At 36.2% G+C, this 25,395-nt stretch overlaps 2 protein-coding genes across 4 annotated transcripts in view; one reads left to right on the top strand and one right to left on the bottom strand.

Annotated features, from left to right (window-relative positions):
• Window positions 1-18,467, bottom strand: part of FAM126B (family with sequence similarity 126 member B) — a 56,790-nt gene extending 38,323 nt beyond the window's left edge. For 2 of the 3 annotated variants that reach the window (XM_032189836.1, XM_032189839.1), the window contains exons 1-2: window positions 18,423-18,467; window positions 17,895-17,938 (exon numbers count right to left, since the gene is read on the bottom strand). The gene's annotated coding sequence lies outside the window, so the exon portion shown is untranslated. Of the gene's footprint in view, window positions 1-17,894; window positions 17,939-18,087; window positions 18,112-18,422 lie in introns of those variants that run through there. The other variant, XM_032189837.1, reaches the window with a different exon arrangement.
• A 129-nt stretch (window positions 18,468-18,596) lies between these two features.
• NDUFB3 (NADH:ubiquinone oxidoreductase subunit B3) lies at window positions 18,597-24,052 on the top strand. The gene is made up of 3 exons (XM_032190571.1): window positions 18,597-18,673; window positions 21,795-21,936; window positions 23,791-24,052. Exons 2-3 carry the CDS (start codon window positions 21,797-21,799, stop codon window positions 23,945-23,947), a joined length of 297 nt encoding a protein of 98 aa, XP_032046462.1. The 5' UTR covers window positions 18,597-18,673; window positions 21,795-21,796; the 3' UTR covers window positions 23,948-24,052.
• Window positions 24,053-25,395: the final 1,343 nt, after the last annotated feature.

The following is a 25,395-nucleotide window of genomic DNA, read 5'->3' as shown; positions in this document are numbered from 1 at the left end:
GAAGAACATTGTGTAGTGCTTTTTGTCTATTTGCTTACCTTAGGAGAATGAGGGAAAACAGCTTTACACAACAGATCTTTCTGTGCCAACTCTACTGTATGATCCATCCACTTTCATTCAATGAAGATTTCCTATGAGTGGCTGCCTATATAAATACAGCTAGCTGTTCTGATACTTTCAGAATATTTTAGTCAGCACGTACATTAAAGACCAAGAGCATAAACTATATCCCAGGATGAAAAGCACCTGAAGTGCCACTCTTGCACCACATTTACAGAAAAATGTAAACACAAACTATTTGTTTCTCGAAGGGTACATTTGCAGTCCTCCTGAAAGCCTTTTTCAGAAGTTAAGGCCTGCTTTGCTCATGTGGCTTAAAAAGGATGTAGGCAAGCAGCTCTGCTGTATCATTTCAGAAGTAGTCCACACCTATTTCAGCCAAAATTGCTTTCCTAGTTCAGCTTTAGGACAAGTCAACTCTTCCCTTCAAATTATCCACCTGGATGTTACAAACATTTTTAAGGACTTGCACAAACACTCAAGTTAGTCAGGACATGGATTACAGCACTGACTCCCTATGTAAGCACTTCCCAAAAGCTCAGTGCCCAGTGGCTGTGCCCACCCTGGAGCCAAAGCTCCCTGGTGGAGCGGCAGACACTTCACCAGGCTGCACCCGACATACTTGGACGCTGTCTAGAGAGAAACATAAGCAGAACAACTGTGTGACTATCTCTGCTGACATGCAGACTTGCACTGGGATTTTCACATGAGCATCTGTAAAGCACACCTCTTGCTTACATTCAGTGCCTGGTTTGCTGTGCCCCAATTAACCTTCGGAGAAAAATAAATTCATCAGGTACCACAGGGGTGTCTCTCTAAAACAAACTGGTTCAACACATTAAATCCTGTGCATATTTATTCAAAGCTGAAACAGCCTCAACTAAGAGTACCAAATTTCATTTACAGAGTGTTCATGTCTGTCCCAAAGCAAACAGGGCATATAACAGATTTCTCATGTTTATTTTAAAGACTATTTTTTCCCCTACTATCACTCAAAAGTTCTTATGCAGGAACCATAATAACTAAACAAATTTAGTTATTAGTAGCAGCAATAACTAAATATACTCAAATATTTTGACATAAGGACTGATTGTTCAGATTCCTTAAATACCAAGCAAGCAAGCAAATTTAAAATCATATTAAAGCACTGAACAATAGAGTTCTAGATGGGAGCACAGTCTCTCAATGTTAAAACCAAGTACAAAAAAAATAATTACTGAAAAAATTCCCATAAGAGCACTTAAAATCACTTTCATCATCTTATACTGAACTGGTTCATTTGGTAAAAAATAGCAGAATATGAGACATATAGCTGATGAATCATTAGACCTGAAATCTTTACATTTAACATTAAAGCTACAAAATGCTGCTCTCAAAGAAAGTCACAGCCTTGCATTGTACTTCTGCCAATTAAAGTTGAGATCTAAACAGAATTTTACCAAGCAAAAGGATTCTCCAAACTAGCTCATGGTATGCACAAATAATTTAAAAATATGAAACCACAGGTTTTCCATTTTGAAGACTCCACTCATTTATCATTCTCTATTATTTTATTTGAAAATATCAACATCTGTAATAAAATGTATTACAGTAATACATTACTGAAACAATAAAATGTTAAATTCGGGTAACTATCCAAGAATTTTTGAACTCTACAGCAATATATATATGAGAAAGGATTTATTCAACTTCTCATCTGAGAGCATGTGCTTCACTTACATTTAAAATGTATTTAAGCCAGTACTCTTTTATTATTACTTAGCAGGCTACATTTAAATTACTAACCAAGACCAATTTGCAGCAGAAAAACAATTAGCCAAATAATCAGAGCCAATACTGGCAAAAGAGAAATAACAAGCTACTACAGTGGGGATTTAAAAAAAAAAAAAAAGTGCTACCAGTTAGATATTAGTAATTGTTGACAACTAAGAAGATGTGACTATTCAAGTATGCAGTGTTTGGGGGCTTTGTTGTTGTTTAATTTATTTATTTTAAAGGATCTAGGATTTTAGGCTTCCAAACAAAGGGTGCAGTGGGATGCAGTTACATAAACAGGACACACATTTCAAGAACAAGTCTACTTTTTTGCCATTATATACTTACTAGATGTCACAATTCACGTAATGTAACTGAGTCACAGCTGCACAATGAATAACAAAGTTGTAAATTCTGACTTCAAAGTCGATGACAAGAGTATTACGCATTTAAAATCTGGACAAGGGAGAAATCTCAACAATAAGAACAAAGGTTTAAGTGCCATGATGTCTCTCCACTATCACTCCTGCAAGAGAACCTCACTGTCTGACAGTAGGTCTGAAAGAACAGAAACACAAGTATCAATACAGCTCGTTCTTCCAAGTTATGTATACACCCTTCTCATATCTACAATTCATTACTGAACATGGAAAGAAGTGTATTTAAAGAAAGACTTTTCCCTGCTTCATCTGTAAAAAAAAAAAAAAAAAAAAAAAAAAAAAAAGCATGGAAAGCAGCAAGAAAGGATCTTTCACCTAAATCAACATTCTATTCCTTTGATCCAGAATGTTCTTAAGTTCATAATAAGAACTCTTGGTTTAATATAATTAACACTCTGGGAAGAAAAAGAAAGAAAAAGTCATGACAAAGTGGTTGGAACTACATGGGAAACATCCTCCCCTCTCCCGCCACCCCATTACAAGACTGTAAACAAACTCTAGAGAAATGGAACTGGGCAACATGTTGACAAGTGCAGAAAACAGAAAGCAATTTGAACTTCTCACATTGAGTTATTCCTGAATGTAGAGTTTTAAAAGATTGAATGGAAAAAGACTGGATAATACATTCAACCACTTAATGAAAACATCTGCTAAGGAATTTATAAGCTGCCAGAAAAGGAATAGAGGTTTTTAACAGCACAGAAGCAGCGCAAAGTAGTTCTGAAAATATGTAAGCAGAGCATACAAAATTGATAGCATGCTCTTATTTGAAATACTGGCCCACATTTGATTCAAGTATCCTGAAAGAAAATATGTATCAGGCAGAAAAGCATTTAAGAGGCAAGTAATGAGGATAATGATAGTGAAAAATATCTTCTAACCTTAGATTAAACATATAGGAGTCATTGTCACAATTCAAAGGAAAAAAAAGAACTGCATGCCTTAAAAGAGCTTAATTGCAAGTGGTAGGGAAGGTAGAATGGAATTCCTTAACAGAATAATACAAAATAAAACATTAAAATATAACACAGTAGAAATGTTAGACTCCTGTATACTGTTCCTTATAGTAAGAGCAGGACTCACCACTTCATGACGGCAATACGAAGAGATTTATATACATATTTAGAATACCTGTTCTACATTATTATTATTTTTTTCGAACAAGAAGAATAAAGCAGAAAACTTAATGGCGTAAGCTAGTACTTAACTGATATGCTTCACAAAACACTCTCCTAGGAGCATTTCCTTCCTTATTTGCTCCGAATATAAGCATAAGTATTTTCATCCAGCTGCAATCGGATTGCATGCTAGACTATATTAAATAGCTATGTTATGCTCTGATTTCCACACTGGAAAAGGGATTGACTCTTAGGCTGGTTTGATCCCCAAAGGAAACAAGACTAGTTTTTATAATGAAGGTATGAAATGCAAACGTGAGAATGTTCAATTTTGGTAACCACAGGCTTATATGAAAAAAGTTCATAGATTACTTCTGGTATTGATTTAAAAGTATATGCATAATTATAATAAACACATCACTGATAGCATTACAATCCCATTCTATCCATCTACATAAATACATTCTATAGCAATCATCTTTAATATACACACATATGCTGCCATTTTGATAAAGGCATCAAAAATAAATTCAAAAATTGTTGTCATCAACAAATCAAAACCACGACCACAACCTGGTATTAGAAACAGGTACACTCAATCTGTCAGAACTGTCCTGGCCATAACAACTGGCAGAGGGAAACACAAACTTCTGCAAGGTATAAAACTGACAATGACAGAAAGAAAGAAAATATTCTCTTGACAGTTATTAATTTAAACCAACAGTTCAAACCTTGTTTTTAATAAAAAGTGGAGTTGGAAGAGGGACTCTTTCTAGGCAATTTAATTGCCAGCTTAAGCAGACATACATCCCAACATTAAAATACAAATACTGACATATTTATTCTACACGTGGGATTTAGATTGCAAGCCTTAGTCATGCAAAACACTCAGCTAAGACGTTAGTTCCATGCCCAGTTTGACTCGCTAGTGGTAACCAGGCTAAAAAGAATTGCTTTTCAGATACAAGCAGCAAAGAAAGTTACATGGAAATGATGTAAGGCAGCCCTTCCACAGTAAAGCCAAAGATTGACAATACTCTTTCAAACTTTTATGATACCATACATCCACAGGGTGAGATGTTTCTTGTGACAAGGGTCAAATAAATTTCAGCTTCTGTCAAAAAAGGTATAAAGAAAAGACACATCCCATCTGTCCCCAAAAGCCTCCAAGTCATTCTAAGACCTAGACCATCTACTCTGTGCCTTTTAAAGCACCAGAAATCTGTGCTGCCAAGCCCTCTATCAATAATTATAACACTGAAATTGTGCTTTGCAGGTGCAAAATTTTGGTAGCATGCTGAAAGCCAAACAATTAGGGCAGTGTGAATGAAAATATGAAACTGAAAAGACAGGTTTTTTTTATATCACAGGTTTTTTTAAAAAATAAAGGATTATAAAGCTAACATTTTCACTGCATTGCACAGAGCAATTGTGTAAAGCTGAAGTCAGGTGAATTTTTTCCAGAGAAAAAAATTAAGTCCTACTTGTCTCACAGAGTCTAAGGACCTGGAAAAAGTCACCTTGTACAAAAATGTACAAAAATGTACAAAATGGAAAAAGCCATACCTTGTACATTTGTAGCTAAATCTCTTAGGAGTTCATGCAATGAATGTAGCAGAAAAAGAGAAGAGTTAAGACAACTTATACATGTTTCTTTCCACGTCCTAAGTACACCCTCTGCTTTACCTATGGGATTTTGGTGACAACAATATATTAAAAGGAGTTATCCTGCAGCCTTAAATACAGCAGCGCATGCATTAATTATTTTATCATGAAGACTGTACACACACACACACACGTATGTTATAACACCCACATGGAGACTAGCCATAGAAATGTTACCTTATACATTCTCTCAGCACCAGTTTCCTTAGAAGCAACTTCATACAGTCATCCTACCCTAAACTGAAAGCATTCTCTTGTCAGGATCCTGTGCAATAACCCATCCTACACTAAACAATACAGGCTTTCCTCCCTTTCCATTACTTCATATGTAATAACTCTTCCTATGCTAGTTTGTCTGCAACTCATTAGTTTCTTCACTTATGAAAACATTTCCATGCAAACTACTTTTTGTGTAACCCTACCTCTCCTAAGTAACTTCTTGGTACAGAGTTTTGGTTCATGAAGTAAATTAAATCAAGGAAGACTTTGCTACAAGATAGGAAACACACAGTAAAAAATGTAGTCTGAGAAAGCTATATGTATAACAGCAGGCTTACACTTGCAAAACCACAGTTACGGGACACTCAGTACTAAGTACTAAAAATGAGCAATTATCAGTTAAATCTTGAGACAGAATTTCTTCAGGAACAAAAAACAAAACAAAAAGAAAAAACCTCAACACACACTTTAGAACCATACTGCAAACGTTATGCTGAAACAGATAGCAATCTTGCCCACAAAGAAAAGAAACATGCAGAAACAGTTCTAGAAATATGAACTTGTTTCTATGCAGCTTCCCATTTTTGAGCCATGACATCCTCCCTTGACAGAAACTAATGTTATATTATGAGAATAGCCATCAAAAATGAAGTGCTCTATCAATTTCAAACCATTAAGATACCAGCATACATTTCTTGCTGCAATGTCTGCCTCCAACTGCAATTCACCTGAATTAGAATTTAGCTTATACATTCATGAATTAATTTACCTATTCTTCTTTCCTCTACCCTAAAAATTCCCAAAGAGAGCTGACACAAAGAATCCTGTCATTACCTGTGCTGAAAGATTCTATTATTTCCAACTGCAGATGGTAAAGTTTTCAGCTCTATGAAGCAGAACATAAGTAAATAAAGCTGAGGTGTCAGATTCTCCCCCCATCATTACACTTACCTATACATATCCAGAAACTTTTAGACAAGTGAATACAAATTTATTTCAATTATAACTAAGATAATGTATAATTTAAATAATAGTATTATGGCATTAAGAATACAAAATTCCAACATACAGTTTCAAAATGCCAGTTAATCATTCCTAAGCATTGGGATATGTTCCTTTATTGCATGATCACATTAAGTTTCTTATGTGTGACTCAGATACATCATTTGCACTTAGGATGTAAGGTTTTAAGGGATAAAATTCATTCTGATTGATGTTCTCGTCTTGCTTTTCCATTAGAAATTCCTAGACTTCAAAAAAGCAAACTGAACAAGCAACATACAGTTACATGAAATGTTACTGATCTCAACACTGCTCATCAAGGTAACAACTTCATTACAACACTGACATCTTCCACTTGACCCAATGGATTACATGAAACAATCAAAACCTGCATGTAGACTATGAAGAGGACTTAAGACACGCACACAGGCTGCTTGCTCTTCTCGGGTGGAGCAGCGTAGCATCAACAATCCAGAAACGCAAGATATGCTTCAGCTTTCAGACTCAAAACTGCTCAGAGTATAGCTGCTTTGTATTTGTTTTCTGAATGTTAGAGAGGGGATCTAAGAACTGCAAAGAACAATCCCCCAGGATGAGAAGAAAAATACTGTTCTTTTGTATTTGAATCAGACCAATCTCATTTTATGAAACAAAATCCACAAGTGATAAGTAAGATATGCTCCTGATCATCTTAATTCTGGACAACACAGATCCATCAAGAGCTACCTCAACATGAACTATCCACTCAATTGACCCAATTCATTAAGGTCCTGTATAAATTGATGCTAGTGACCAAACCTATTAACTTCAACAAGATTCCTCCAGAGCTGAAGGCTATATGGTCTTTGATGGTCTCTCTCTTTCATGGAAACCAGGCAAAGAAATAGTGCCTCTAAAAAAAAGCACAGACCGTTGTAATCACCTGAAAGAAATTCTCATTAAACTCTAAAATTCAGCTTACTATGGTCTGGCATTCTGTGGCCTATCCAATGGAATTATAAACTCTGTGAAGCAACTGTATGAGAATTAAAACACTAGTAAATGTAAACCAGTACAAGTTTCCTCTTTTGCTTTAGTCTGAGTTTAATAATTAATCTTCACTGTTCAATAGTTAAACACAATACACAGAGTTTACACCATCGTTATTCTTTTACTCTTAAACTAATGTTAGAAAAGGATAGAGATTGACTGGTTCTAGGAAAGAACTGGTTAATATTTCTAGTGTGATGTGGCTTAGTTTTCATATATATTTTTAAATAGTGAGGAGCACTAAGTTCCTAGCATACTGGGACTTTTTTTGTTCGTTTTATTTGTTTATTTAACCAGAAATGTAAGTCTTTTTTTTTCTGGGGCAATTTTTTATATACAGTCTCTTCAGCAATATAATCTAGACCTAGCACAAATAATTTACATCAACCAGCCCTCTGTTAGGCAACACTTTCTTCAATGCTTTTCTTTTACCTTAGCTGTAGATCAATATGGGGTGGGAGTTAGGATTGCCACAACTTTTTCTGATGAAACACTAAGCAGTTCAAGCAGTTAAGAGTGTGATTTCAACTGAAACAACCCCATTGCCCACATCAGCCACTGGTGAATTCCGTAAAGGAGCAGATGGGGAAAAAGAGGAGTAGGAGAGAGGGATTAAGTGCATCCTGCAATTTTCATGAACATTTTCTACACATAGCCTAAATAAAATTAAAAGGCTTTGTCAAATAGTGTCCTAGTATACATTCAGAAGGCAGTAGTCTTCCGAGATTGCCACAAATTAGATTTAACAGCACTGAAAATTCATGCAGCTAGCTTCTGAGTAACCTTCCTTCTGTTTATGGTTGGTGTGGAAGGAGGAATGGAATTTCTTTACAAGTTGTCAATTTTACAGCATTCTAGGTTTTCAAATATATTTTCATGCACCCATAAAACACAAAAGCAGGAATGATCACTGAGGTCTCAAAGTTCTAAAATTCAGCCATTTTTACATAACCTCACCCATACACAGGGAAGCCCTGGAGTTTTGTTTGTAATACTAAATGGTTCTGCTAAAAACTGTCTTCAAAAGCAATGGTAGAATTATGTTTTTTCTTCCCTCAAGTCTTCCTGAGTAAATCCACCTTTGGATAAAGACCAGAGATGGCCTTAAATGCAGACACGTCAAAGAGTTATACTACTACTTTTTGAAACATTAAGCAAAAGGGTCTTTAACAAATTCTATATAGCACGTCCACTTAAAATATATACTTATCCACATGTAATATACTCAACATAAACAGTTTCCTTATTCTTCTACTGGTAAGTCATGCTGCCCATCTAGATAACATTTCTGACCTTACACTTTTTTTTTTTTTTTTTTTAATTATATTGGCAATACAGCAAATTTGGTTTATCCCCTTCAAATACATCAGAAAAAAAAATAATCAAAGCCTATTTTTAATTAAACAGCCTTTTAAATATATCACTGTTCCATTTCTATATGGAATTGTGCTGATAGGAATAGTGAGTGCATACTGAAGTGCAAGCACCAGGCACATGAGATTTTTATGTTATACGTTTCTGCTGCAAGGAATATACTCCTCTAATACCCTTCATACATCATGATTCACAAAATAGACACGGACTGTCTTTCAAAGGCAACTCAGAAGTTTTAGGAACACTGAGGTTACTGGCATGCAGACAATGTACCTGCACAGCATTGAGCAACCTCTTGAAAAGGTTGATAAGATGCACACACCAACAAAAAGTCCAACTCACATAGTCCAAGTGTGAGTACTTCAGTGTGTGAGAACACTGTTCTGAACAAAATACAAATCCATACCCAGTACCCTGGTACTTATAATTATGTACACACTTGTACTTAATATGATTACGCAATAATCATTTCTTATCAGTGAGCAGTAGGAGTTTCATACTTGGGGCAGAAAAAAATCCTTATGCTTTTTGTCTTATCTTCCAGCTATTCAACTGGAATAATAAGAAGACTTTTGTAGCTATATTTTAATGATTTTGTTTTCTAATCAGTCTTGCGTCACTTGAGTAACTAAAACCAATAAATAAAGATCCTAACTTCAAACATTTTCAAGCAATAAAGAAGAAAATGCTAAAACTTTTTTCATTTTTCATAGATTCAAGGCAAATGCCCACAGAGACAATTTTCTAATAGCAATATTCCATATTTCAGAAAGTTATACAGTCTGCATTCACATAGACAAATTATAATCATCACAATCTTACAAATCAATTCAAAGCCAACACATTATACAGCATTCCAGTAATAGTTATTTTATTGCTATTTCTGTGAACTATTGGGAAATTCTGCTTTAGTAAAGACAAAAGATGCAGGAAAAAATACTTTTGCCTATCAAACCCTACCTGTTGGAACATGAATTTGAAATACCTCAAAACTTGCTAAAGCTGAAAACTCTTTAAGGTGTGATTAAGGTTTCCTAACCAGCATAATAATGTTGATTTATCTGTCCTTCCTCCCTCCCACATCTCACAAAAAATCAAAAAAGTTGTATTAAAATAAGCTATCAAATACAATGTCTGGTATGTTATCATCATGGAAGCATTATTAGAAGAGATAAGCAGTTGACTGTCATACCCACACATATCTCCACTAGCCAAATGTGGTAACATACCTACAAAACATTTTGGTAAAAGGACAAGCAGCAGTACTAGAGAAGTTCTTTTCCAGCAGCTGGCAAAAAAAAGGAAAGCTGTATTCTCAATGATCTATAGATCATTTTAAAGCTTTCTGTAGCACACTTTAAATCTTAATTTATTACATGAAATAAACATCTAGAGGCATCCTAATCTTTACACAAGTTTCTTTGAACTTTCTTCTACTTTTCTCACATTAAGTCATGTTGTCTTTAGCATTGATCAGTATCCTCAAGTCTGAGAAAAAGGGCACAGAGGAAACAAGCCAAACACAACCTTTGCACATTTGATTAATATACATTGCTAAATAAAGACGGGGACAAGGGCGAGGAGGTGAAGGGACGACAACACCCTGTGACAATCAGCACAATACTTGATTACACAATTTCAGCAGCATCAGTGCCAATTAGTACTGCCCATTGACCCCTAACTCAGTCTGGAATACATCCACAAACCTTAACCTGATTAGGAATTTGTGCACAACTGTGAAATTCCATAGTTGCACATTTTTTTCTCTGCTCTAGTATCATGAGTTTTACTCAAGATAAACACTGAAGTGGCTAGGAAAAAAAAAATACAGTTAATTTATAGAAATTATTATGGAATTTACAGGAGTATTTCCAACAGTTTTGGGTTTGGTTGGTTGGTTTTTGTTTTTAAATTCCAGAGATTTTATTTGAGCTAACTTGGCAAGTTGAAAATCAGGCATAAAATGCCAATACTTTAACTTCAATTAAGAAGGAAATTGGTGCAGTAGTTTTAGATTTTTCCATATTAACTCTGAAAAATAACTGCTAAAAAAACATAGTAGACCTGTTGCTAGCAAGGATTTAACATACCCAGAACTTAAAAAAAAAAAAAAAAAAGCACTCTCTCACAGTAAAGAGTTCAGTGCAGTAACACCTGCATGTCCCAAAAGCATCTGCTCTCTTCTATGGCTGAAGCAACTAACAAACCAACAAAGTTTCATTTCTGCATGTACAAAGAATGACTGAGTATTTTTACCACTGATACAGAAAAACAGACTTTCTGATACTAGCAGTTATTTTCACTAGGACTACTATGAATATTCCTAGTCCACTCGATACCCTCGCAAGAAAGTCAAATGACTTTCTTAGTCATTTCTCAAACCTGTCCTTTGGACGTTAAACTGTGCCTAAACCATTCACATTGCAGTAATCAGCTGAAGAGGCTGGGCTAACAGTCAGGGCAAGTTATTTTGAAGTCTGTATTTGCTCTCTCAAGTTCTAACACTCTTTATGGTGAGAAGATAAAGAAAATCTTGTTTTAAAGGAAGAATTGCTGTCACAGAACAACTATGAAATTAAACAGCTTAGAAATACAGTTTAATAAACACTTAGCTTAAATTACTTTGTTATTTCAGGTATTTCTTCTTTCATTCAACTTAGCTTCCACTCCAAGATGCTCAGCTCTACTTGTTTTTCTATAGGTAATACTTAATTGTTTAAGAGACTTTATTGCTTAAGAGACTTGCATGAAGTTCTTGCTACTCTGACAAGGCAGAGATTAGTGCTGCAGTCTATTGCAGTTCATTAAGCTATGAGAATGGCTTGCATGAAACCTTACAAAGACAGCACCTCATTCTGTTATCTTCCAAAAAAATTACCAGAAATGTAGTTTAATAAATTCTAGAAACTTAGGATGTCACTATTTGAAACTAATGCACAGATATAACATTGACAAGATCAAGTTATCACCACATATCATGGTTTCTCTATTGCTAATTATGTGTCCATTCTATTTCATAATTGTAATCTAAAAGAAGCTTTTGAAGCCCGGCAATTTTGACTAAGATCTGCGCCAAGAACGAGACGCAAACAGCTTTTTTTTCTTAAAAAAAAAAATAATTCCACACACATAAGGAACTAGTCATTTTTCCATTCCAGATCTAAACTCCCCTTGGTCTCCTATGACCATATTTAGCTCATGCTGTTGCAGCTCAACTGAATGTCTTTAAAAAAGCAATGGCAAGTTCTCCACTGTTACCCATACAGAAGAATAGAAACTTTTTCTAGAACAAATCCTTCATCAGCATGCTTTACATTTTATGTAAAAGGGCACATTAATATTACTTAAAAGATTCCTCACTCACTTCTTGTGTAATGTTATTGAAGTAAATGGATTTTTACCAACCATCTGTTTATCTCATTGCTGTTATTAGAATATTAAGAGTTTGAAAAAATATTAACTTACCTTCCCCTTACCCTTATACTATTACTGTTATACTATATACTTTCTAAATCAGGTTTTCTACCTTGTGGCCCTATTCCAAATCAGAACAGAGGCAAACATGCAGAGGGGCTGGTCTCCAGCTTCTTCTAAAGCTCAGGGTATTCTCAAAACTGAAGGAGACAGAAAGAAGAAACAGATACCAGAACTCTCAGAAACAGTATGCACATGCCAACCCATCTGAACAAAAAGGAAATAAATTTCTTTCACTCCTTACAGATATAGACTAGTTCCCCTCACCTCTAATATATGCCAAGGCAGGGCAGAAGGGAAGACAACCCCAAACACAACTACTAAATAGAGAGAATGGGAAGAGAAAAAAAAAAACAAAAAAAAAAAAACGAAGTACCAGCACTGCCCTGTACAAATCAGCAAACTAGTCATACAGCCTGTATAAATGTCCATATCATACATCTCACTTAAAGATACTTCAGTGGAACAGTAACATAACTATTTAAAGAACTCACAAACCACACAGAATGTAGACACCAATAAAGACCTAACCATTTCAGTTTACTGAAGAATCACAGTAAAATAAAAAATATAATAAAGTTAACTAAATTACTCCGATTACACACAAGAATATAGACCTAGCATTTCTGGACTGCAAAAATCAGTTATTTCCTAACTCTAATCAGTTATTATCTAACTCTATATTGTGTAAGTACTCTGTCCTGCAGAGAGAACCCCCAAACCATGCAGAAAGAACAAATTCTTGGAAGAGAGTTTTAACAGGTTTTAACTGCTCCATCAACCTCCATCAGGTCTTGTGCTGAACAGGATTATGTAGCCAGGGAATTTGACAATTCCCAGTATTCCATACTGGGAGAAAAATAAAGTTCAACACTTTGCAATAGACATTTTAGTCCACTACCCAGTCCAATCTTCCAAATATCTCTGGTTCTCCATATTCCAGTCAAAAGTAAACTAATACTTTTGAACCATAGTATACATACTGCTCTACAGAATAAGAGGTCAAGACCAAGAGGTCAAGGCAGCAGAACTGACATAAGCAGTGGCCAACAGGAGCAAGCCACACTGCCTGCAGAGCAGAAATCAAAGAAAAAACAAAAAGGTGACTTGACACTAACCATTGTTTTACAGATCACCCGAATTGTGACTCCTGGTTAAATTTCTATTTAAGTAGATAGCTAAGTCAGTTTTATTCCCCGAAGCATTTTCAAATTGAATCTAGATGAGAAACACACAACTTTAGAGGAAAAGGACATCTCATAGCAGCAGAGTAACAAACACTGTAACAGAGTTCAGCCTAATATACCAGAAGGGTGCATTATACCTAGATCATACTACAATAGCACAAAATTAAAATATGCAAATTAGTTCAAAAGTAGCTCCATGGTTTATTAAACAAATATGTTCAATAACCACATAATTTATTACTCCTAAGACACAATATACGAACATAAATGCCATACAATAAACATCTGTAACATACCTTTTCTAAGTTTTTTGGCTCCAAGGAAAACTGAATACATAAAGAATTTGGGTGTAGTGTTTTTTATTTGGCAAAAGATTTAATGCTAACAGAAGAATGACTAATGGTCACACTGTAATTCTCCTTACAATACAAAACTTCTATTAATTATTGATAACTTGCAGCATGTGTTGGAACAGTTTGCAGACTGTGTATTATTTTGGCCAGCACCCGATCCTGATCTATGTTTATATATTTTCTTCTCTGTGGTGCTGCTGGCAATAGTGAATTTGTTTTTTACTATATAACAACATTTCTATTTCATCAGAAGTACCTCTCTAACTCATGACCTCATGCTTTAAGTTTAAGGACTAAGGTCAGAATTCTATAGGGGTGGGGAAAAGAATCACTCACGTATGTATGTTCTGTGATAAAAGTTAAAAAAAAAAAAATATATCAAATTATTTGTCTTGTTAATGAATTATCCAAGAAAAGACACGGAGAGAAAAGTTCAACCAACTAACTACGTTATCTTCATTTAGTGATACAAGCACAAACTAAGAACACTTTCACACTCAAAATATTTCCATCTATCTGCACACATACTGAAATATAAGAAAACACATTTAAACATAAGAAAATAAACTTTAAAGTGAGGTGGTTTAAACACCAGAAGAGATTACCTAAAGAGCCTGTGAAGTCTCTGCCTTTGGAGATACTCAAAATCTGAGGGGACAATGTCCTGAGGAACCTACCCTATAGTAGACCCTGCTTTGAACAAAGGGGCTGAACTACATAACCTCCAGAAGTCCCTTCCAACCTCAGCCCTCCAGTGATTCCATTATTTAAGAATCTCAGTTTTTGCCAAAAAGACAGCAAAAGAAAGGTTTAGAAGAAATAAGATTAGTCAGATAATGCATAACACCTACAAATACTTCCTAAAGTCATCATCACTATTTTACAGTTACCTTTAGAGCCTACATGAAATCTCTGAGCAAATTATGCAACTCAGAAGTTAATGTTTGCTTGAACAAAATTCTGCATGAAATTTTATCTACTACAAGGTAACAGCTGCAAAGGAAGCACAGCTAAAAACAGCATTAAATAAAAATTATTTCTTGTAACTGTGCCATTTGTAAATGAAAATACCTGACTGAAGCAGCAAACCAAAACCCACAATTGATGACTGTCTCTGTCTGCTTAGATCACTTTCTCCCCAGGAGTCACAGGACTTCTTCCTAAATGGTAATTCCTATGGCAAAGATGGCCTTCACTGGGAATCAGCTGAGGAAGCCTTCAGCTTCACTGCCAGAAATAAACTAATATCTTAACACAAAGGAACAAACAAAAAATGAAAAAACGAAAGCTAAAATTCTTTTCCTGCCCATGAAAGTGTTTGACTGGGCATATTAGCTTGATTTTAAAGATTCTAAACTCGTATCAAACTGTCTGGGAAATAGACAAATAATTCCATCCCTCCTTCTACAGGAAACAGGGGTGTCTTATGAAGTTCTCAGATAACAGGTTCAAAACAGAACAGAGGAATGAGTTATTCACACAACACAAGATATATACTGATGCTTGTTGATTCAAAAACCATACATGGACTCAAGAGTTTTAAAAAATTAAGTACATTAATGGAAGTAAAAGCTACACAAAGCATCTCCTTTCAGAGACTGGGAGAGCTGACCTAAGGAGTAACCTGATACACTTGCCTAGAAAAGAGAATAAGAATAGAGCATCTGCTGTCAACTACTGTTTAGCCCTGGGGAACAAGCAGGATTGAAACAATGGTCTTGTCACATACCAGGATTCAAGAGCTTTAGACTTCAAGATAGGATAGCAGATTAATCCAGTACAGTTGTTCCTGTGAAGAATGATCTCTGGATTGCCAAAATACAGAAGGAAACTAACAGCATTGCATGAGCATATCATTCCTCCTAAAGAGGAGTGAACATTATAATACAATCCATGAAATAGCTCTACTGCAGCCTGAAAAGATAACTTACTTTTCCGCCTTTCATAGCCTTTATTTTTTTTTTTTTTTTAAATATCTAAAGAAACCAAGGTGGACTAAGGAAAAACCTTTTTCATCATTACAGCAATTAGAGCAGGAATAACAATTTTATTTGAATAACAACAGGCTTCCAATGAACTATAAATAACCAACAAAAAGCCTGAGAAAGTAACATGCGATTTCAGGAGAAAAATACTTAGTATTTAGTTTTACGCAATTCAAGTACATACTTGAATTAAGACATTAAGTGGAAAAAAAAAACAAAAAACAACGCAAAACACACCTCTTGTCATGTCAAAGTTGAAAAAAAAATTCAAGTCACTGTCTGTCATGCAGCTCTCTACTCCAGTAAGTAATCTGAAAGAGCATACAGATCACTGATAAGGAGAAAGTGTGCACAGGCCGAGATAATAGTACCAACAATGAATCTGTTAATCTGAACCAATAATCAACAAAATTTATTAACATGGAGTTTCTGAAAGCTATCAAGAACACCTTGACACCTTCCCTACCTACTACAATAAGCAAGAACACCAGCTAATCACAACTAGAGTAGCTGGATAGACACTAATGTAACTGTATCCTAGAACACTTAATTTTCAGAAATTATCACCACCAAGAATAGTAGCAAAGAGGAAAAAAAGCAACTGAGTAAACATAAAAAGTACTGAAAGTACACAGAATCCCAATGACCATCTCTTCCTAAAGATATCCCGTATGTTCTACACAAGATAAAATTTCTCCTACTTCAGGTTAGCTCCTTGTCTACACTACAGTCCAGCCTTAACCAGGTGAGTAACTATACTGAAGTTTACTCAACAGGCTGTAATAAGACATTGAGGTCCCTTAAAATTATCCAAACTCACTTATTTCATGAAGACACAGCTTCAGAAAGCTTCCTATATCCCTAAAGCATCACATTCCCTCTATCTGCAGTCTTCTATTTTGGAAAGAAAGAGTACAACAAATACTGAAAGAAAAGGAAATTTAGGAAGCAAGACATTAAGCAATCTCATTTAGAGCAATCAATAAACTGCACAAAGTTAGTCCTATCAAGAGGTTTTTATGTACTTGGGTGGGAGGAAATAGATACCAAAACCTTGTTCACACCTGAAATTTACAGTGTTTTTGAAGGTGAATCTTGCAGAGTGTACTCCTCCACTATAATTCTGTTTGACTACAATGGGTCACACAAAGTCAATCCACTGTGATCAGTACTGAACATAGAAGCTGATAGACTCAGCTATACCAATAAAGTATGGCTTCATGGATAAATCATCAAGCCATACTTAGATACACTATGAAAAACAAAACAAGCAAACAAAATAAAATACAAGACCACGACCTTACGTTTTTCCATCAAAAAGAAAATTATTTTGTTTGGTATCTAACATGCTTAGAGATCACTAAAAAATATTTCTAAGGAAAATATCAACATTCCACAGCAACACTAGATGCTGAGCACATAGCCGGTAGCTTTCTGCCACTACAAGAATGGAGAAATACTTCACGGGTATCAGAGAGATCATTGTCCGTGTAATAGAGATTTAACTCCCTGGTACCCAACAAATACAGAATCCTTCCCCAGTTCCATTTTCCAACACGTTAGAGAAAAACAAACACATCTCCTCTCACTCTGACATATCTTGCAGACTTTACCTCCCAGGGAAAAACATTCAGTGCTGAAACCAGACACAGGCAGTCCAGATTAAACAGATGGCACACTATTTAGAATAGTTTCACTGTTAATAACATGATAACGGCATTTTTTCTGGAACCCTTCTCATGCTCTCCCAATATCCCTTTTAAAAAAACTGATACCCAGAAATATCTTTTCATCAGATACTAAAAACAAAAATCAAAAATGCAGTCTGTCCTAAAATTCTGTCAATACCACGTTATAAAATAGCGTTTATTCTCATTCTTATAAGTGTGTCAATAATCAGTATCCTTAAGTTTCTGTTATGCTATAAAGAAATAATATTAGAGTAGTATCTAGAATAGAGAAATGGTGTAAGCTTTTGTAAGTCAGTGACTGAGTGGTTACCTTTATCAGTTTCTTTCCAGATAAAGGGCACAACGTACTCAACCTCTAAGCATACATTAAAAATATATATATATAAAAAAATACTATTCATGTAGTCACGCAATCAACACTTCATAATTATATAGCCACAGCACGCCAAACTCCGAGCTCTCCAGGAACAGATACTGAATGTAACAAAGCAGTAACCTCAGTAGAAACGCAGGTCTGAAGAAAACCCTTAACTTCCAGTTACCTTTCAGCACAGTTCCAGAATTTCAGGCAGCCTCCACGCTTCTCCTAGGGAAACAAATAGCGATGCCCTTTTAGGACGCATCCAGCGGCAGGCACCAGCCGGGCTCGCGAGCATCCCCAGCTCCTGCCCGCGTCGAGTAGAGACCCGACAGCGTGCAGCGGCCAGGCGGGGGGCGCGCGGGCCCAGTGCTTACATAAGCGCGATGCCCCGAGGGAGGCCGCAGGGGCGGCCCCGCTCCCCTCAGAAGGCGGCGGCGGCAGGGACGGTTCGCGCCCCAGCACTCACAGCCCCTGCGCGCTTCAGTCCCTGCCAAGGCGCAGGCACCAGCCGACAGTCAACGCAGAACGGAAAGGGAAAAGGAAGAGGAAAGGGAAAAGGAAGAGGAAAGGGAAAAGGAAGAGGAAAGGGAAAAGGAAGAGGAAAGGGAAGGGAGCGCTCGGTACCGGCCCAACCAAGGCCCCGCCCGCCACCACCCAACTACTCCGGTCCCGAGCCGAGCCGAGCGGAGCGGCCCCACCGCCCCCTCACCTCTCCTCCAGCCGCTACCGACCCCGCAACTCAACAACGCACCCGCCCATTGGGCTGCTTCCGCGCCCAACAAGCCCCGCGCTGATTGGCCGCGTGCTTCCCCCTCCTCTCGCCCAGCAGGAACAAAGCGGTGCGGAACGAGACGCACGCGGAATTCTTGCAGCCGGCCCCGGCTTCTGCAGTGCCAGGAGCAGCCGCTGCCTTCCGCTTCCGGGTGGCTGTGTCCTGGTGGCGGGGCACGGAGCGGGCAGGTATAGGGCGGCCGGCAGCGGGGACTGCGGGGGCACCGGCCCGCGGCGCTGCCCGCCCCCGGGCGTGCTGGTGGGGCTGGGCGTGCGTGTGCCCAGAAAGCGCCCTCTGGGAAAAGGGCAAATATTTGTAGGAGGGCTTTTGTTTGTGTTGTGTTGTTTTGTTTCAGGGATAGGGGGTAGGTAGCAATAGGCTGTGGTACAGCTCTCGTTAAGATTTTCTACTCCCTCGTTCTTGCCCCCACAGCCAGGGTTCTTCAGGAGTCACAGGCTTTGAAGCTGTGTTTTTAATTTTCCTGAAAATGGGGAATACTGCATTAGCTCTTCACTACTAGATATGCGTTAAGATGGGAAATTCACGTTATTTTCTTTTAGCCATTTGTGGTTTCACTGAAAATGTTCACGTTCCCATCTGCCTTTATCAGTCTTCTAATGAGAACTAGTATTTTCTTGTTTTTTCCTGATACTACTTAATATAAGAAAACATACAGCTGCTTGATGAATGTAATGGTGATAACAACTTACAAGGCAGCGTCGCTCTAGCCTTCAATATGGCTGCTTAGATAATCAAATGAATTGCTTACACCTTGGAAATCTCTTAATCTATTACTTAAATCAGGGCTTCAAAGCACTTTCAGTATAAGAGCATTAATGTAATTTGATACAAACAAGCTGTTGCTTTTCCTAGTTTAACAGATTTGCACATTTGTTTCTTTAAAACTCACAGGAGAAAATGTGAAGTCTATCATGCATTTGGAGCTGTGCATCTAAAATTTCTAGATTAGATGGCAAATATTCCATAAAGATGAATAAAACTGTACTCTTTCTAGATTCTGAAGAATAAGTAGTGGCTATATTACTGTACAAAGACAAAATGTAAGCTTGTCCGAGCTAATATCTATTACCAACTCTAAAACCTCATAATCTTTGAACACACTAAATTCTAAACGTAGTTGTATCTGCATCTGTAGCACAGTTTTAAAGACTATGCTTTTTGTATCCTGACATTTTAGGACTTAAAATTCTTAAATATTCATAGTGACTGCAAGAAATGAAAGCTGTTCAAGCAAATGTCAAAACTAGTCAATTCTTGCCTACTTTTAAAGAAGATGGAACTTCAAAATACGAATTTAAAAAAAAAAAAGAGAGCCATGTTTAAACAAAATCAGTATTTGTACAGTATAAATGTTGACAATGCTTTAATAAGTGTGACTTTTAACAGCTTCCAGTCCGTATGCTTTGTACTAGGAAACAAGATAGTTTCATCACAGGGTGCTTTAATTGATTATCCATCTTTTTTTCTGCTAGATCTGGGTGTTCAAATTTTGAGTCAACAACATTAAATTCTTATTCTAAAGTTTCAGCTGATGCCACCAGTTAATTCTTAGTTTAGTATTAGCACCTGAGAAATGCTAGTTTCACTGTCAGTAATGAAAATTGAAGGATTGCCCTGAGCTACAAAATACATACTGCTGCAGTAACAATGCTGCCCAGCCTTATACAGAGTTCTTAATTCTTTGTTTGGATAGCCAGCTCAGCCATCTAAGATTTAAGTCATTGTTTTATTGTTTTTCAGCAGTGGATAATGAGGATGTGAATGGAAAGTTAACAGTTCCTGTGTAGCTTAACTACATACCTCACATTAGTCTTCCCTACTGCTTTTATGCTAAGATCGAAATAAGTTTAAACAGTTCTATGCTTTATAAAATGGAAAACTTGCCGTTTTTAACTTGCCATTTTCAACTAGTGTGCATAATATCTGCACCACTTTATTAAAACAAATATTGCCTTTAATTGGAAAAGTCTACTTTTATATTTTCTTTTCAAGTAGGTTTGACCAAACTTATTACTAAACAGATGGTGGAGTGCGGAGGATTAAAAATCTGATTTCTGTTGTAATGTGAACATCTTCTACATGTTTAATATGCTACTATGGCTGGATTTAAAGCTAGTAGTTCTGCATGGTTTAAATATTTGATATATATGCATAAGTGCTTGTAACAAGCTACCATTGGATAAGGATTCTGTGATTTTAATGTCTACTGTAATGCCCTATTCTTCTATATTTACATCTGAATCATCTTCTACTGCATTTTTTTAAATTTGAAGTTAAACTGACAAGTTAGTGCACGTACATTCAATTACGTTGTTTGAGTAATTCAAATTTTGTGATGTCTTTGGATTCCAGTTATTTAAAGGAGCTGGGATAAGCCATAGTATAACAGTATTCTGTAAGTGTGCACATAGGTCACTAATTTAAAATTACTTGGTTTTATATTCTATCTAGGATTTTCTAGTTATGGAGTTAGTTTGATACTGCTCAATCCACATCACACTTCTAAATTCTAAATATACAAATAAGGATATTTTATTGGCTAGTCTTAACTAAGCCATTCATTACAATCATTGTAAGTCTCAACTTGAGAGACTGTACTGGCTTGAGACTATGTGTCAACTCAGCCAGTAAAATAGTCTCAACTAAGCTAGTCATTACAAGTCTCAACTTGTAATGCAGTTTCTTAAATGGCATATTTAAAAAAGTCCAATGTGGAGTATTTAAACTATAAACTATGATTCTGAAATATTTATATGTGATGTGTATATAGGCACTCTGATATCAAACTTGGATGAACTATTATCTTAGCCTCCTAGGTTGTTTGATTTTCTTCATGTTCCTAGGCAATGTTTATGTTATACTATGCTATGTATTTTAAGGTCTATTGATGGTCTTTTTATTAGGAGAAAACAAAACACATAAATTACATAATGTTGCTGTTAATTCTTTGGAAATGGTTTTATATGAGGACTCTTGCCTGTAGACATGTGGCTATTGCTGATAATAAATCAACCAACCATGCAGGTTTTCAGACAGAATACTGTTACTATATGGGAAATAATACAATCTAGCACAGTTTGCTGTTCTTTATCACCAACTTCTGAAATGCTATGCAGTTTCTTAACTCTTTGAACAAAGGTGCGCTGTTCACAACGCAGAAACTGGTGTTTTGTAGGATTTCTTGTAACCTCCCCACTCTTCCTGTACAGGATATTGGTCCTTGTGTGTGGAAAATAAGCTGGACTCCCTGAGAACTAAAAACTCAATCTTTTTTTTTTTTTTTTTTAGGTATGGCACATGGAAGTGAACATGGCCATGGCCACGGCCAAACAGAACTCCCCGACTACAGGCAGTGGAAGGTGGAGGGTACTCCACTAGAGGATGTCCAGAAAAGGCTGGCTAAACGTGGTCTTAGGGATCCATGGGCGCGGTAAGTGCAAGAGCCTCAAAAATTATCTTGATATGTTTTCTTGTAGCATCAACTGGATTTCATCATTGCAGACAACACTTTCTTTAGTAAAAATTGTGAAAATTCATCTACACTAAGTAAATTAGAATTTTAGTGATGTCTTTCCCTCTTTTGCACAGAGGTCACACACTGTGTTACCTTGACCAGCCTCTGCATTTTTGCCAGGTACCCTTGTACTTTCTGAGGTTTCCTGATGATATAGATCAAGCACTGTGACCAGGGCCTCATCCACCAAAGCACTTAAGCTATGTTAGGTTTTGCACATGTGAGTAAGGCTATCTTTTTTTCAGCACAGGGTTTGTGTGCTCTTATGTTGCTGAAGTCAGTGGAACTTAAATTCTAGAAATAGGATTGCTCATAAACAACAGGAGGCCTTTATTTGAAAAGAAGAAATATACTAGTACACAATGTGGAATTTGATTCAACTGTGCATTTCATTTTGCTAAGAAACAAATGTAACATGGAAGGTAAGGTAAACTTACATCATGGAAGATGAGATTTTTACCTCTCAGTTGGCATTCATTGTAGAATAGGACACCTCTTTTTCTGCTAGAGCAATTCTGGATCATTTAGGCAGCTATAAAATAATGCTTAACATGCGTTCCCCCATCATAAATTATGTAAAATTTTGGTTGAGTATTCTTCAATCCTGGTGAATAAAATGGTAAATGTTTTGTGCTGTGTAGTCCAGTTCTTATGTAAGAAGAAAAACTACATGAGCAACTTCTTCAGGAGCATTCATAGAAGAGGCTTTACCTGTTAGCACTTTCTTGTAGTGATAATAGTAATCTCTTTAAAACTTTTGGCATGCTATAACCTCTGGAGGAGCTTGGGGTTGATGGCATTTTTTCCATCTCTGTAGCAAATGTACATACTAATATGGAATAAGCTGTGTGAAAGATGTCATATTTGGAAACCTACATCTTTTCAATAGGTATCCTGTAACAGCAACTAGAAAACACTCCACCATGTCAATATTCTTTCATCCTGAGTCACAGAAACCATTTGCACAAGAGAATATGATTTATGAACATAAATACCTGACCCCTTTGTTAAAATCTCTATCTCCCACCAAAATGATGGTTCTGATTTTGTTTGTGTCTATGTAAACGTGGATTTTCCTTTTTCTTAATGACTTGGTGTCCTTAGAGACCGTTTTCTATAGATTTCTGTAGATTATGCTGGTTGAACTACACAGCATAATCTAGTAGTTGGTTGTAGTCAGTCACAGCAGTGACTAACATTACAATAACAATGCATTAAGAACAGTGATACAAGAGCATCAGCTTTGTAAATATTATAACTTTTTAGCAAAACATCATATCTTCATCTTTCTAAAATCAGTTTTAGTAGACTTTTCTGACTTACCTAACATAGTTAAGCATTCTGTTGTATAACAAAGTGTCTCCACACTGGGATGTTTTCTATGTCTGGAAAAACTTACCCTTCAAGATTAAATTATTCTAGATGTATAGCACAGTGACAAGTCTTTGTAGTTACTCTATCCCTTACAAGGGTCGGTGGGTTGATTTTGATTCAGAGTGAAAACATGCAACCAGTTTGGGGAGACGAGCCTCATACTAGAATTGTGTTGTTTGTCGATGTTATTTGTACCTCATGTAGATTAATAGGTGTAACAGCTTAGAGTTGATGTCATTAACTTCAGTTACTTCAGTACTTAAATGATAGAAATGTTACAGTTTCAATGCATATCTAAGTTGAATCAACATTTTTTTCCAAACAAAGATATTGTTATATTTATCACAGTGGCTGCACTGATCCTATTGTATTCTTTTGGTTTTATTTCTCTTTTAGTAATGAAGTCTGGAGGTATATGGGTGGCTATGCAAAACCTGTCACCTTAATGGAAATCTTCACTAGAGGACTCAAGTGGGGATTTGGAGCTTTTGTGATTGCTCTTGGCATCGAGTATACACTTTTTCCCCCAAAGAAGAACGGAGGCCATCACTAAAGGTCAAACATGACAACTTGCTGCTTTTTCATTACTAAAATGTACAGAAGACCATTGCCCGTTCTGTACTTACAATATGCGTATTAAAGTATGTCACATGTAAAAGTGTGTTTCTTTGGTCTTATTATGCTTTTATGAAAGGATCAAAAAATGTAGCCAGAGCAATTTCCTCAACTTCTGTCTGCTGAAAGAAAACAAGATACACACGTGCACTTGCTGTACCATCTTTTAAAGTACAGGGGAAACTGTCAGCCCAGTCCTTTAAAGCCCTGCTAGCATTCTATTGAATCAAGAATGTGTGTTGATTTTAAGAGATATTGTATCGTATTACTTAAAGATTTAATAGCTATTATTTGCTGGTGGTCTTGCATGACTTGTCATTTCTTAAAAGTATACTTTATTATACAATTTTGACTCTAAATAAAAATATTACTGTAAAGCTTTAAAAAGTACCCAACTGCTTAAAAGTACATGAAAATACCAAAATACCTTAATCATATTGAAGAATTAACTAATTTGCAGACACTACACACCAAAATAACTTGCTCTGTGTAATACATAGAAATTAAAACTTACTGTTCTGCCATATTTACTAAGCAAATGGGTACGTTTCACTCAGCACTAACTACCTTATCCTAATATGACTTCCAATATACTTCAGCATAATTTAAATATGTGAAGAGAACTCATTTTTCTGGTATACAATTTCAGTTGTAAATTTGCATTAGTACAGAGACTTTTATACCTATTCTTTTATATTTTTTGTTTTAAGTATAATTTTTTTCCTTGCATTGTACAACAGCTTCTAGTGTTTTTAGAATGCCTGGAGTGAAAAATACAGTAGAAAACAGCTTTTTGGCAGAATGTCCTCTGCAGTGTTTGGAATTAACATTGGCTAGATACCCTGTTTCAAGTATTTCTTATGCCCTTAGGCATAAGCAAAGGAGGGTATACTATCTGTTTTCAATACAGACAACAATATCTGTGTCACTAAACAGAAAAGCAAAAGTGATGAATTTTTAGTACCACTAGACACTTATATAGTGTTACTTCCACTGTGGAGAAACTGGAAAGTTACTTTAATATCACAAATTGCAGGTTTATTTACAAGAAAAAAAGGCTTAAATACAAATTTTTTAAAGTATTTTTACACAACTTTTCTTGGTGAAATTGTAAGTTTTATTTTAGAACCACAAACATCTGGTTTTCTGGCAGCTGTACTGTTCAGTGTTTTTACATCTCTGCATGACATTGTTCAAGGGCCTTTTCATTGGTGTATTTTTTACTTTATTTGGACCAAAAGATGTAAAATACACTGACACAAATCTAGTTTGGCTGACAAACTAATGTGTTCCTCCACAACTTTTTTTAAATATAATTTTGTTTATTAAGAGTTTATTGTATATTACTGTGAGAAACACTTTAGCCAATAACAGGATCAGGCGAGG

This window comes from Aythya fuligula, chromosome 6 (genome assembly GCF_009819795.1).
Source record: "Aythya fuligula isolate bAytFul2 chromosome 6, bAytFul2.pri, whole genome shotgun sequence".
Classification (NCBI taxonomy): domain Eukaryota; kingdom Metazoa; phylum Chordata; class Aves; order Anseriformes; family Anatidae; genus Aythya; species Aythya fuligula.
This window is presented reverse-complemented; position numbering and strand designations above follow the sequence as displayed.

Coding starts and splice junctions, on each gene's coding strand:
- NDUFB3 (XM_032190571.1), top strand. CDS start 21,797: ATGGCACATGGAAGTGAACATGGCCATGGCCACGGCCAAACAGAACTC. Junction 21,937..23,790: donor CTTAGGGATCCATGGGCGCG/GTAAGTGCAAGA, acceptor TTTCTCTTTTAG/TAATGAAGTCTGGAGGTATA.